Source organism: Apostichopus japonicus, chromosome 16 (genome assembly GCF_037975245.1).
Source record: "Apostichopus japonicus isolate 1M-3 chromosome 16, ASM3797524v1, whole genome shotgun sequence".
Classification (NCBI taxonomy): domain Eukaryota; kingdom Metazoa; phylum Echinodermata; class Holothuroidea; order Aspidochirotida; family Stichopodidae; genus Apostichopus; species Apostichopus japonicus.
In genome coordinates, this window is record NC_092576.1 from 45,388,505 (window position 1) to 45,403,422 (window position 14,918).

A 14,918-nucleotide genomic window follows, 5' to 3' on the forward strand; every position below is an offset into this window, starting at 1 on the left:
AAATAAAATAAAAATATCACTGCACAGTACCATTACCTTATCCCCTCCTATATACCACATATACTAACCCTCTGACTACCCCTGCTTGCCCTCTTACCCACATATTATCAGCCAAGGCCTGTCATGATGTTTTTTCTTACCATAGTTCCTTAAATCTTGGTGACTTGATTCCATAGTTTATTAATCCGGTCACTTCTTCCTCGCTTAGTTCTTTAATATCTCCTCCATTAATGGATATCTTCTCTACTGATGATAGGCTCGATAAACTAAGACCGGACTCAAGTCTGATATCTTTACCGTCAAATCCACTGAAGGACCATTGTAGGTATAGATCAGATATTGGAATCTGACGAATATGAAAGAAAGATCACTGTTAACTTATGTTATAGTTCATCCATCATGGATAAATACACATGACGAATATCCAAACTGTATGTAATAGAACAAAAAATGCATACAAAATCTATGAAATGAATCATTAATTTTAACACAGAATTGTCTGTGATTTCTTATATTTTCATAACATAAGGAATTATATTTCATTTAAATTATTTAATAAAAATTATAAAGAAGAGTGGTGACTTATTAAAACTTGCTTGCCAAACGTACGAATAAAAATAAAACATGATATAATGATGGTGTTATTAAAAATAAAGTTCGTTAAGCTGATGAAATTCAGAAAAAAAGTAAAAAGCAATATCATTAATATTTATATTTGGTCTGTGATATAATATTTAGCACATACATTAAGTATTTCTGTAGTTTTCATAATCTATGCTATTGTTTTATTCTTGTCAGTCAGTGCATTAATTCCTACAGCATACACTAGCGGAGACTCGACAACGTTCCTCCCGTGAGTGGCCCACTACAAAGGAGTTTCCTTCCCGGGAGATACAGCGCATCTCGATACGTGTGTTTATCGTCTAGGAGCATAGGCCTATATCCCATACTTGCAGTCCATTTCGTAATAATAAAGATAAAATCACTTCCAGTCATTGTAATGACGCAAATATTATATAGGGCTATATTAATTACGTGTCGTACATGTTAGACTTTCCATTATCCAGCCGACCGACAAACCGGTAGCGTAGGCAGATAGCCGGCCGGTACAAAACAACATAGCCTAAGCTAGGCCAAGCTAACACAGTATGAACAAAGCCACTGTCATATCTTATTAAAATGTAATTTTATTGACTCATTTGAATTTAACTTTCCCATTCAATTTTCCCCATTCCCAATGTTGATACTGTTTACCTGTAATAATATTTTGATCTCTCACTTTTGACCTACTGTAAGCCTAGGTCTAGCCTAGATCCGTTAAGAACATCCATCCTTACTGCTACAAACTTTACCTCATATGTTTATTTAGGGCCTAGGCCCACACTCCACAGTAAATAATTTATTTAGGATAAAGATCGAAGCACATTTTATGAGACAACAATTAAATCAAACTTTAAAAGGCTGACGGAGGATATACAAGCTATATGTATTGCTTTGTTGTCCATAGACAAAATTAAGCTTATAAGCTTTTACTTTTCCCGGTAAGAGAAATTTATACTAGCCGTGGCTAACGGTTAAGTCTCACGTTACATTACGAAGGCTAACAAGTTGATAATGAAACACTTGACATCGTGAATGTAAAGCGGACAGTGTCCGGTATCATGTGAAGTGATTAAGACGTAGCCTAGGCCTACGCGTGTGAAATGTTTAGATCACAAACTTGTTGCTTTTTCTTCTTTTCCTGAAAAAGCTCACGTAATTTGTTATACCATTTTGTTTTACGTATTTAACACAACTAACGTTAGGCTACCACGTCAACCAATATTATAGGCCTAAGTATAACGCAATGATTAACGCTGTCTGCAAACGAGTAGAAATTTATACTGGCCACTTATACATATGTAACGGTCTCAAATTAAACAGAAATAAAAATTGATTCATTAAATTGATGATCTAGATACATGCTATTATTTTGTCTGGCTAGACGTTGTTTAACAAATTGAAAACACAAAAGAAAGTTTACCAACACTAACATGACCGGATGTCTATGTTTGAGTACACATAGGCCTAATGCCTTCTTGTTCTTTGTGCGTTCAACAAGCTCATTCATCTGGTTTATCATCTAACTGTTTCATGCAATTTCTACTCTGCTGACGTTTCTATATTATTTTACTTCTTAAGGCTTCAATTAAAAGAAGAACAATCGAAACTTAAGTAATACTATAGAAGGCTAAAACAGTCATTTCAGACAGGCAAGGTTACATAAAGAAGTGATACCTTTTAAATTCATGCAACGACAAATCTTACAGCAAAAGACAAAAACTCTCAAGCAAGGCCTAGGCGTAAATTGTTGACTTTAAATAGGCCTATTATTACCGTAAGCCAATATAATAACAGCAGCAAACCATACGCGGTGCATTTCCGTAGGCAGTCATACAGTATAATGATGAACATGTATGTGTACGTGTAACTAGAAACGAACTGAATCTCCACACAGAGTGTACGTAATTTTACGTCACCCGCCATGCGGGAATCTATACGTACGTCTACGTGCGTATATGATCAACGCTCACTGTGCGGCTTTGTTTGAATTTTGAAAACAGGTGTTTTGTTGGAGTGTACTGGTGAAAAGAAGCTTCCAAATGTTTTAAATTGTTCAGTCTTTTGCTATTCTCCTTCAAACGTTCCTTCTACTGTACCAAATTACATGGAACTTCTGTAAATCATGATATTAGCCAACATTATTTGTAAAACCAAATAAATTCCCTTTTTAATCCAAAAATAAAGAAGGAAATGGCATGCATAATCAAAATATATATCCACTGTTTGATTTAATAGAGGGCTCACTTCCTAAACAAATGCTACAGAGGATGAGGGTGTCGAGTGAAGATTAGAGATATAGGAACGATTACCTTGATGATAGCAGTGGCGTAGCTACGAGGGGGGGGGGGCGTGGGGGCGACAGCCCCCCATTAAAGCTTGTCACCCCAGTCGCCCCACTGGGATTTTGAGTGTCGAATAAAAATAACATGTGCGAAAAATATATCATTGGTCTGAATGGTCTCGAACCTCCATGATGACCACTCATGAACGACCCTTCGACCGCGGACCGGCAGTAGGCTATAGTTGCTGAAAAACCTGACGGGACATAGCGCATAGGCCGAGAAGTCTACAGTAGTCGCACTGTACTGAAAACGCATGTTAACGACCGTCGATAATATAATTCCTGCTCTACAAGACTATAACACACATAATGTTTAACTACTGAATCTGTGTGTTCGACTGTTCGGGCAAACTTTGCCTTTGTCACTCTTTTTTACATTATCTATCATCCCTAACTTACAAATAAATACTAACACAAACAGCCTATCAGTACCTTGTAACCAGTGCGCATTAACAGACTGATCAAACAAGCTAGTAAGCAATATTATACCCTTATAATATAGAAAGGTGGTTTCCAGGTATATGAATGCCAATGAATGCTGACATCATACACATGTTTCTTACATCATTGCTCGCGTCATTGCTTCAATACCCTGTTACATTTTCAATCGGGTTTTCACTTCTGGGACGTACCCTGATGCTCTTAAAACCGCTAAAAATACAAATTTTCAAGAAAGGAGACAACACTATCGCTGAGAACTACCGGCCAACAGTTGCGGAGCGTCCAAACAGTCAGGGGGGGGGGGGGGAGGATGCCCCTCCCCTGACTCAACTGGACTGCTGGCGCCCTTTTCAGCTTTTTTGCACTTTTACTTATTTGCGATTATTGACTTTTTTATTGCACTCTAATCTACCTATTGACATTTGTCACATTTTGCTGGTGTAGTTTACTGACAAAATGCTCTAACGTACGGCGGTATTTAATTTATCGGCACTTAATTCCGTTGTACGAAACTCTTTCCAAGAACTGTATGGCATTTTCGATCTATTTTTTCGAAAACATGAGCACTCACAAAGATACCACAGAGATTGTGATGAAGCGCATGTACTTTCAACACCCATATAAACTTCCGACTTGTCTCAAATGGCGATAACACATATTTTTTTTCGTTTATTTGCAAATTAGCAAGGCCCGGAAAGAGTCATTTCCGGCGATCTAGGGAATATCTTTACTCAAAAAAAATTACGTACGCTCCGCGCCAACCTGTGGTGGAGCTCCGCCTAGATAGTGTCAAAAGCGCCCCTACAGGCCATTCTCGCCCCCTGACCAATACCCTTAGCTCCGCCACTGCCGGCCATTCAGTCTATCACCCTAATAATATTTCAGAGGCAATCTTTGATGTCTGATCGACATATAGTTCGGTCATTTGCTTTCTGGTCACTTCGACCAACAACCATTTCGCCCAACTGCCATTTCGCCCAACCAGCCTGGTCATTTCGCCCAACCATGCAGCCTGGTCCTTTCGCCCAACCTTTTTTTACTAATATTCAGTCAGAATAATATTACTTTTTCTATTTCACTAGTTAAATTTGATTTATTTTGGGTAATGTTACTTCGTGGTAGGTAAATAAAGTGAGGTCCGCTCGATATCGATCGGAGTCTGAGCAGTTACTTCGGGTATAATGGGAGGAATACACTACTTTAGGCGGTTACGCATACAATGGAATTTATGTTATTATACAAACAAAGGGAATCGGTGTGGAATAATAGCACCGTTTCTATTTCACTAGTTCAGTTTGATTTATTTTGGGTTATATTATTGGAAGGTAAATAAAGTGATGTCCGTTCGATATCGATCGGAGTCTGACAAAGTTAGGCAATGAGCCCTTTTGCGTGTTTGAGGAACTGTATAGTTGTCTTTTTCTGGAGCATTGAGTGACCCTTAGAAGAGCCGTTTGCATGTTTGAGGAACTGTATAGTTGTCATCCTTAATATTCGGTTCGTATCCCGTAACGTTTACAATTCCCGAACGTTTGCTATTAAACCTAACCTCTAAAACACTGATCCATCCTACTGACTAACAATTCACGAACGTTTCCTGATTAAATTTACAAAAAATTAAAATATAAAACCCGTCAGTACTAGTGATATTGAAGTACTATTTTTAATCAATGTAACCACTGTATCAATGTAACCACATATGTAATCACATATGTAATCACATATGTAATCAATTTAACCACGACTTTTCCTTAAGTTTCCTTAATTTTGATCCATCCTCAAGTTTCCTTAATATTCGGTTCGTATCCCGTAACGTTAACAATTCCCGAACGTTTCCTTACTAAAGTTATACAAAAGTAAAGGACTTCAAGTTTCCTTAATATTCCTTAATATTCGAACGTTTACTATCAAACCTATCAAACCTAACCCCTAACACACTGACCCATCCTCAAGTTTCCTTAATATTCGTTTCGTATCCCGTAACGTTAACAATTCCCGAACGTTTCCTTACTAAAGTTATACAAACTAAAGGACTTCAAGTTTCCTTAATATTCGAACGTTTACTATCAAACCTAACCCCTAACATACTGATCCATCCTCGAGTTTCCTTAAATATTCGGTTCGTATCCTGTAACGTTAACAAATCCCAAACGTTTCTTTTTGAAGTATCATATTTAATCAAGGTTGGGCGAAATGACCAGGCTGGTTGGGCGAAATGACCAGACTGGTTGGGCGAAATGACCAGGCTGGTTGGGCGAAATGACCAGGCTGGTTTGGCGAAATGGTAAGGTTGGGCGAAATGGCAGTTGGGCGAAATGGTTGTTGGGCGAAGTGACCTGCTTCCGGTCATTTCAGTATGTTATTTCGCTGAAAGCCCAGTCAATCTTTCTTTATTTTCCACGCGCAATGTGGAGATTTGTCGAAAAATGGCAATGCCGATGTCAAACTCACAAACGATATGTCATGATATTTCAAAGTAACTTACCAGATTGATTTTTTTCTATTCACTAAACTATTTGAAGACCATATCAAAACATGGGATCTCAAAATAAAGGATGTTGAGAAAACTTTAGAGCAGCTAAGAAGGCCTTGGAAGTGTCATTTCCAACGATCTAGGAGACCTTTTTAGCTAAAAATTTCGGTAAGCTGCGCGCCAACCATGGTGGCGCTCCGCTCAGATAGTACCAAGAAAATGGTCAATCCCCCCAGGAAATGTTCAAGCCCCCCCCCTAGCGCGGGGCACTGAAAAAAACCTGGCTACGCTACTGGATGATAGATTAATATTTCCTTAGTCTGCAGAGTTCAAACTTTTTTTTTTCTAATTAATGATACTTTTGAAACGTTGGAGAAAGATGATTGGTCCCCTATCGTGTTTGTTTCATAGTCTACCATACAAAGTGTCATCACTTACTAATATTTCTTAGGCAAATGATGACTTCACTTTGTCATATCAGTGTGTTTGTTCTTTGAGTGTTGTGGAGTGTGTAAAACAGTGATACCCTCGGTTGCGTATAAATGGAAATTGTGTCACATTTGTGTTAATCACTACGGTACTTACTCAGACACTGACTTTGTGAATAAATAAAATGTAATCATTTCGGTCAGATTTGTAGCGTTAGATGTAGTATAATATTTGTTGCTTATTATAGACACATGGTACTGCAAAGTATCGTTATAAGAATGGTTAGTGTTGCCTATATATGTTTTCATTTAAATTGACAAACAATTTAATTGATAAATAATCTAAATAAATTAAATCTCAAAAACTTGAATATTTCTATGGCTGTGTTGAATTATAAGTGACTTACGTTGTGACTTGATGCAATTTGAAGGAGCAATATCGTAGACGTCTGGAGTTGTTTACTATCAGTTTGCCTTAGAGACACAATACTCGAACACAGAAGTCGTAAACTGCTTTGATCCTTAGTCTGGAAATGAAAATAGAAGCGTCTTCAAATGAATAATATAGAACGAACGTTAAGTTATAAAATTTCAAAATTGCTCCCTTGAGTATCGCAATTTCACATAATATTAACGGTAGATGAACGCTGTGAGGGGGAACTGATAATCCCGCCAGTATTGTATGATTAAGTGAACTTAAATTAAATGAGCACTTTGACTTTTGACTTGTAGACTCTGTTCAATGGTACCGATTTGATTTTAAGCCTAGGAAGGGGAGGGGGGGTGCATTTCATTTCTGGTTAGGAGTCTAAGGGGAGGAAGATACCTTTCCCTTGAGAAAACTTTAGTTTAGGGGTATAATATTAAAACTGGTGCTACCATTGGTCATGGAACGTAATTAAAGTTAACGTTTGTATTTATATGAGTCTTATTGACACCATATAGGCTCTATACACTCTGTTACGTATTGACGTTTTAGGGCTGTAGGGGGAGATGACAAACAAATTATGTTACTACTTGTTTTGTGGGAGGGTCTGAAATCAACACTGAGTTAAATTGACATCATATTTCAAATGGATGTTGATCAAAATCGACACCGAATTAAATTGACTATCTGAGCAACAAAAACAAGAAAATGAGCAAATTGGTTGATAATTAGTACTGTACATTTTTATTGGCTAAGTAAACAGGACCACCAGAAGTTGAAAAACGTACAGAAAGTTCTTGTTCGCCTAAGTTGTAAGTTTGGATGATAAATACATGCAAGGAAGAGAAATTACTCTTATATTTATTTACTGCAATATATTCCTTGTATTAGTGTAGCTATTGTAGCGACAACCTACGGGTTACTTGCGTTATACGATTTGCCCCTCGTATGTTTAATTTAAACGTCCATTGAGCTCCGCAGAGACAGCGACCTATTTAAGAGCCAGGTCGCACACCGGCTACGTAATAGTTTTTATAATTCTACTTGTGTTTTGAGTATTCTCCTGTACTTGGTACTACGGACAGGCAAACTACTGGGTGTGTCGGTCGACCCCATTGGTCACGGCAAACTGTAGGACTGTAAGGGTAGTCTCTAATTGGACAGGAAGGATTGGCCTGCATTTTGTGTCGATACGAGAAACTGTATGATAGCTCGCACGGCGTATTATAGAAACAGCACAAATCATAAATCAAAAGAGATATATGATTTTTTTTTCATAGCGCTGTACAGATACCTTTGCTGCCCGACGCCTGCGGATATCCCGACGCCTGCGCATTGCCCAGCACCTGCGCTGCCCGAGACCTGTGCAGTACCGTACCGATACCTGTGCAGTGCCCAAAACCTGCGCTGCCCGAGAACTGTGCAATCCAGTCCCCTGCGCTGCGCTATTGTTGGCCTGCTACAGTCGTGAATGATGTGTTTCATGTGTACAGTGTACTATATACTGTTAATATCGAGTTGAGAATTGTATGTCTATATATTAAACCTTACACTTTCGATGTCTGCTGTCCGGTTTAAAGTCTTGTTTTGTACCATCCCCCTTTTCTTACCCGCCACTTCCGTTGGTTCCTGGACAGGGAGTTCCCAACACCAGGACGTTGGCAGCGTTACACTATATTAACCTACCACAGAGATGCATTCGTTAGATCCAATTTCTAGTGATTTCAGTTTTACCCTGGTTCAGTTTTTTGATAGCATAATGTTACCAACAGAAGAAGAAAAAGAGACGTAACGGAGAACGCCTCAGTCTTGCTTTACCGCAGCGGACTGGGAGAGGGGAGGACTTGATTTGAGAAAATGGCCTATGACCGCTCTCCACTCTGGCGCCGGGACCGGTATCAAACATGATATGTATCAAAGCAGTGATTTGTAAACGTGCCAATAAGTTTGCCGTCCCAGTTTCGTGTACACAAATATCCAAAGTAGAGGGGAGCTTTTGGAATTAACGTAATTCGTAGAAAATGTTGGTTATCATCCATAACAATTTTTGTTTTAAATTATGCAGCTACAGCATTGTTTAAATGTTCTAGTGATAAAGAAGCTTCCGATTTCGACAAGCGTGCGATTGCTGAAACAGTACGCATGTGTACACGTCTTCAATGTGGTTAATTTATATGTCAGTTACGGCATTTTATGTTTCTGTGTCTTTCCAACAAACATGGTTTTTCTATTCGAAATCAAATTCAATTAGTATTTTATTTTGTATGTTTTATTTTGGCTATTTCCATGACAATCATTTACTTGACTGGTGAATTCCGCACAACTTACAATGTGCTATTGTACCGTCTGACAAGGTAGATGTTAATTGGATGATCTGTCATGGATTTATCAGGGTTTAAAGATTTCTCGCTAAAATAATGAAACACGTACTCTGCGGACAGTATTGCACTCAAGAGAGTGGTAAACAACTTACTTCAAGTGTTGTGGCTTCCTTGGAGTTCGAAACCCATTTACCTCTGGAAGAATCTAAATGGAAAATGATACCATGTTCAACCGGTGTCCATGAAACTGGAAAGAAAAAATATATTACGACTTTTGTTATAGATCAAGAACGTTAACAAAAAACTATATACGTAATTACATGATAAATGTATGATCAAGTATTGATACTCTTCGTTGACTTTTACAATATAATGATATAACCCGTTTGCGTATCCCACAAAGGATGACAACTGCTTTTGATGGGCAACTCATTGAGTTGTTTCTATGTTCTTACCTTGAATGTTACGTAACTTCGTAATAGGAGAAAGAGAACCGACGAGAAGACACAGAGGTAACAAACAATCAATGAATCTGTAAAACAAAACGTGATTTGTGGGTGGTGAATGTGTTAAACTATTAACTCATTTTAATGGTATCCACCTTTTATGAAGTAACTATAGTATAAAGTTAGTGATGCATCAGTCATTAATTATTGTTGCGTTCCGAGCTTCTCTGCATAAGTATTTATTGAGTGTATTCATCTGTTCTCCGAGAGACCGAATCAGTTTTTGCTTTAATGTCTCATTCTGGTGTTTACACTACACAATATGAAAATACTACACATGAAGTACAATCCCTTTAACTTTGTACTAAACAACAACAACAATACTATCACGTTACAGTATGTATACATAATTCATCTAGCTAAAAGTTACCGTATATTCAAGAACACAGTTCCACAGTTTGCTGGTTTGTAATTAATCGTTCATTAATTAACGTTAATGAATAACTCAACAGTAGTGGTATGCGATTACTTACGTCAATTTCCGCAGCCGTTGGCATTTTTGTGAAAAAGACAATAATCCTATAACTTGGTCCTGGGTAAATTCTTTTCCATTGCTCGTTTTGATCTGTAGTTCCTCTAGGGTGGACGATACAGGTACAAGTTTTCCATTTTCTAGGGTTATGTTATGTTGGTCCGCCGAGCTAAATGATGCTAGTCCGAGACTGGTAAACTTGATATAAGGAAAACACATTTTTGACATTATTAGACAATCTTGGGCAGTCAAGAGCAATATTTGTTCATATCGATGATTGTTGAATTCATAGTGTTACAAGAACAAATTTGTATCTACATTTGTTGACAGACAAGATGGTCCATGCAAGCCCAATTGATGATGCACCAAATTACAGAACTTTAAACCGACGGAAAATATAGTCGTATAATCACTAAAAACCGTTATGATTAATATAATGTTCCCCAATTACAAACAATTTTCGTTGCATCGGTACTGAAAAATAGAACTCAGAAATAGTAGCATAGGTTGTCGAAGTATGGACTTGGTCTAGCACATGCAGCTTAATGTTTTAAATAATCTTATTCTACATAAGCTGTAAAGCATTTGTTTCTAGCTAAATATTTCAATTTACTCACGTCAGAAGTGAGAGATACCTTTGAACCGAGATCCAGTTTGCCAAACTTAAGATCTGTTGGAAATACGTATATCAAAATTGATGATAAGAAAGTGTGAATGTTTCTGTTAGCATAAAGTATTAAACTCTTGATGGTTTATTAGCTACTTCATCAACTCATTTTGTCATATTAGTTCATTGTTATGGATGTTTCAAGTGTATCGTTAGATTGCTGGTACGGCAATTATACATCGTGTACATTTGAAACGTTGAAGGTGATGTTTAATATCCATATGGTTGATATTGTACATAAAATGATCTTCAGAATCATACACTTACCTTCTGGCTGCTGCATAGACTGATCATCACCTGTACACCGTTTTCCTGTATGAAGCTCGAACAATGTCTGCACCCTTGTCTGCATCCCATTGAGGTTAAGCGCTTTCAAAGCACGCAGAAGAGAAGTGATATCTGTCTCTGTTATTTGCCCTCTCTCCTCCATATAGTGAACCATAAGGTGATAACGACTATCCTTACTTTGCAGCAAATCGATTTTCGCGGGCGGATAATGAAAGAAGGTTGCAAGTTGCAAAATATTCTCTTCAGTTAAGATATCAGCTAATTTAGCTTTGAACATACCAAAACCTGGTAAAACAATACAAAATAAAACACAAAACAAATCATTCACTGCCATATATTCCGGATCAGGTGTAAGGAGCTTTATAAATAATTCATAAATGATATAATCCAGCTTTATTGAATTTAAGTTAAATACATATTAATACACGAACCATGTAGTCCGTAACAGATCTAAGATAATGGTATAACTAGCCATATGTAGGCCAAAAATGAAGAAACCGACAAACTAAACAGTTCGGATCTGGGCAGATGGATACCTGTCTAGGACACCGTGTATAGTCCGGATGTTAGTGAATATTAGATGGAACCCATCAAACATATAGTCCAGATGTTAGTGAGCATCTTGTGCAAGGCTGTGCAGTTTGAACGCATATCAGTAAAGCCGAAAAACAAATACCACCCCCCCCCCAAAAAAAAAAACCACACGGCACTATGCAGAGACATCTACCCATAGAGCTAAGTGTACAGTTATGAACCACCGATGTATCCAAAAGTGACATAGACTGATTTTTCATATTTTAAACTGAGCTGTTATTATTTTGCTTATGTGAAATTTCCAATGGCTATTCACTATAATGGCAATTAAAAGTGACAATCGTACCTGAAGAATTCTCCTTTGCTGTTTCTTCCACATGCTTGGCAGCCATCGTACCTATGAAAATGTTCATAAGTTAGCGTTTTTTATGTACTGCAAATAATATAAATAGCATTTAACCTAGAAATATACCTATCATGGTTGTATATCATTTTTAACTGATGTGATAGTTCAGTGGAAATTTACGGCCTCCAAACGACGTCCAAAATGTGTGTATTCAGTAAGTACGAAATAACATAAAATCAGCGTATATTATCCAAGCAAAATAAGGTAAAATATCACAGAAAATGCCTTTGATCAAAATGGTTCCTTCAGGCTGATGAGGTTGAGGGATGAAACTGGTATTCAGCACATTATGCTGCTGCTGCGTTGTTTAACAGGCCCAGAAGAATAACTAGTTTGCAATGATCCATCGTTTTACAATGGATTATCACAAATAATGCTTATGTATTCTACGAGAAAGCAGTATTGTATATACAAATATTGCAGCACATTTCACTGTAGCTCACTCTGCCGAGATATATGTTTATGTAGTTGGTTAACATGTATATCCAGGAAACTGACAACCACACTCTTAACAACTGATGATCCTGAATGAACAACAAATTTCTGTTATCATTCAGTGTTCGTTTATATCCCTGGACTGATTAAATGTGTTAATCCGGAACAGCTTTAGTCGTTAGCCGCCGCACATTGTACCAATTACCAATTGGAAAAATGCCAAATGTTAGCCGTGGTGGTTATAGAAACTTTGACAAATTAAACTGTCAGTTTCAAATGGGTTGTCGCGTATTATAGGGCACCGTCGGCCGACTAAACATACCGTAATACAGCCTGAGTTAAACCCAACAACTACATGTAGCTAGACGTTACAACGTAATGCAATACTTCACAGTGACGGAGATTCGCTGTTATTCCCTAATTACATTGGTGTATTGGTAGTATATACAATCTCAGGGACTTACCTGCAATGGTTGCCTTGGCAGGCTCTAATGTAACTCAATGTTGTAGTAACTCCCAAATTGGGCCATATCTTTCTTGACGTGACTACAATCATTCTATGATTCGTCATATAAAATGGCGTCTAGTTTTAACGATCGTCTCTCTAAATACACTGCTTCTGAAACAGTCCCAAAGTTCATATTGACATTAAACAATATTATTTACCAAGTTGGATATTTATTTGTTTATGCTTACACTGTCATATTTTTAGTGTATCTTGTTCTCGTTATAACTATTTTGAGCTTGGTTAATTCTACGTATTATAAAGGATATCGTATTCTAAATTACCGATCTGTCTTTAAGGTTAGTCCTTTCTTTAGTCCTAAGATTTGAAATCAAGTAACGGTAGCCCACTAGAGGCAGACATGTTACCACCTGTTGACATTTTATGCATAAAGCATGCCATTTTTGAAGTGAACTGTTTGGTCAATACGATATTTGTTATTCTTCGTGAACTGTTCAGTACGAATAGCATAACATTAGAGCAAAATAAATGTCAACAAGTATGTTCATTCACTGATAGGCTTTGAGTAAACATTTCGAAATTGAAAAATATGTGATATACACCAAAAGAAAACGAAATAAAGCTGAAGGCGAATTTATGACCTGGTATCTTTGAAGTCCAAAAAACCCATTTGTAGTTAATTTATTTTGGAAGTCTTGCAAAAAAAAATATTAAAAGTAATGGGATTCAACGTGCTTCTACATCTCAAGTAATTTATAATTGATTCAAATTATCATCAACAGTGTGGTTGGTTGTTCTACTATCATAAGTCAAAGAGGGTATCCAACTAAAATGTTTTTAATTGGACTCGTGTTTTATAGTAACCTGTTCATTAATTTTTGTTGAGTGTTTCAAATAATTGATTGCTGTCAAATGCGTGTTGTATGAATTGAGAATATAAAAAAAGGATATATATATATTGGTCTTTGATGAAGCATAGACCTCACTACGTAAGTTTAACTAAATATAACGTTAGAGGCTAAGACTAGTATAATGTTACTATTGTTAGGCCGAACGACTAGTAGTAACGTTTGGTCTTTGATGAAGCATAGGCCTAACTTCACTACGTAAGATTAAGTTATAGGCTAAGACTATCCATTCTTAAAAATAGCATATAATAGGATAGACTTGCATTAGAATATGCTCTAAATAACGTTATAACTTTAAGTTATATAGCCTACCAAATATAACTATAAGGGTAAGACGTCATTACTAAAAGATGAGGTTGCAAGGTCTTCCATGGCTGTGTCACTGTCAGTGATATTGTCGACTCAAACTAACATTTCAAGTCAAAATAGGTACGTAGACCCCAGACTAAGTTAGGATTATAGGCCCTACCAGTAAGTTTGAAACTAAGTTAGGTTACAAACTAACATAGGCCTGCCCTTAGCTATATAGGCCATTTTGTAACAACTTCAGAACTTTATATTATATCATATTTATGTAGCAACTAGCATCTAGGCAAATATTCTTTGGTACAGGCTAGTACAGTTTCAACAGAGGTAAACCAATTATCTAGACATAGCTAGCCTATGTAAAGATAGCCTAGGCTAGTAGTAGCATGGTACAATCAAAATTTCGTGCACTTCTGAAATATTTCTTTGAATATACTATTAAGCCACAAAGTGACAATGCCAAGAGAACCTCTATCTCGTTTTCTTTCAATTGATGTTTTATTGATTCATTGTTACAAGTTTAATTATTATCTGTTTTTCCCCTTGCTTACTAGTTTCATATGAGCATTTAAAATTGAAAAACTAATAAAAAATATTATTTTTTTATTTCCATAGAAAATGCCATAGATGAGGACAGCTTTAGATTATTAGACAAACAGTCTGTGAAAGATGTAATACCAAAAGTTGGCATCCGGCTTAAATTAAATTGGGGGGGGGGATGCCCAATTGGGGGCTATTTATCCACTGGTTATGCCACTGCAGTAAAATATGATATACTCCAACAAACAGTCTTTGCCAAGACTATAGTCTGTGTAATTGAACAATTGAAGTTAACTATACATGTCCTATTTTTATCTGTGGACTATAGGAAGCATGGTACACAAAAGCCCATGGGA

The 14,918-nt window shown here is 37.0% G+C and overlaps 1 protein-coding gene across 6 annotated transcripts in view; it reads right to left on the reverse strand.

Annotated features, from left to right (window-relative positions):
- LOC139982207 (uncharacterized) overlaps positions 1-14,918 on the reverse strand; it is a 61,015-nt gene that overhangs the window by 17,229 nt on the left and 28,868 nt on the right. For 5 of the 6 annotated variants that reach the window (XR_011798037.1, XM_071994810.1, XM_071994812.1 and 2 more), the window contains 8 exons: positions 11,848-11,898; positions 10,947-11,252; positions 10,630-10,682; positions 10,014-10,210; positions 9,490-9,566; positions 9,187-9,281; positions 6,694-6,813; positions 141-346 (listed from right to left, as the gene is read on the reverse strand). Coding sequence is in view for 5 of the 6 variants with exons in the window: in XM_071994810.1 (XP_071850911.1) it covers positions 141-346; positions 6,694-6,813; positions 9,187-9,281; positions 9,490-9,566; positions 10,014-10,210; positions 10,630-10,682; positions 10,947-11,252; positions 11,848-11,898 (1,105 nt within the window). In the remaining variant the exon portion in view is untranslated. Of the gene's footprint in view, positions 1-140; positions 347-6,693; positions 6,814-9,186; positions 9,282-9,489; positions 9,567-10,013; positions 10,211-10,629; positions 10,683-10,946; positions 11,253-11,847; positions 11,899-12,806; positions 13,381-14,918 lie in introns of those variants that run through there. The other variant, XM_071994811.1, reaches the window with a different exon arrangement.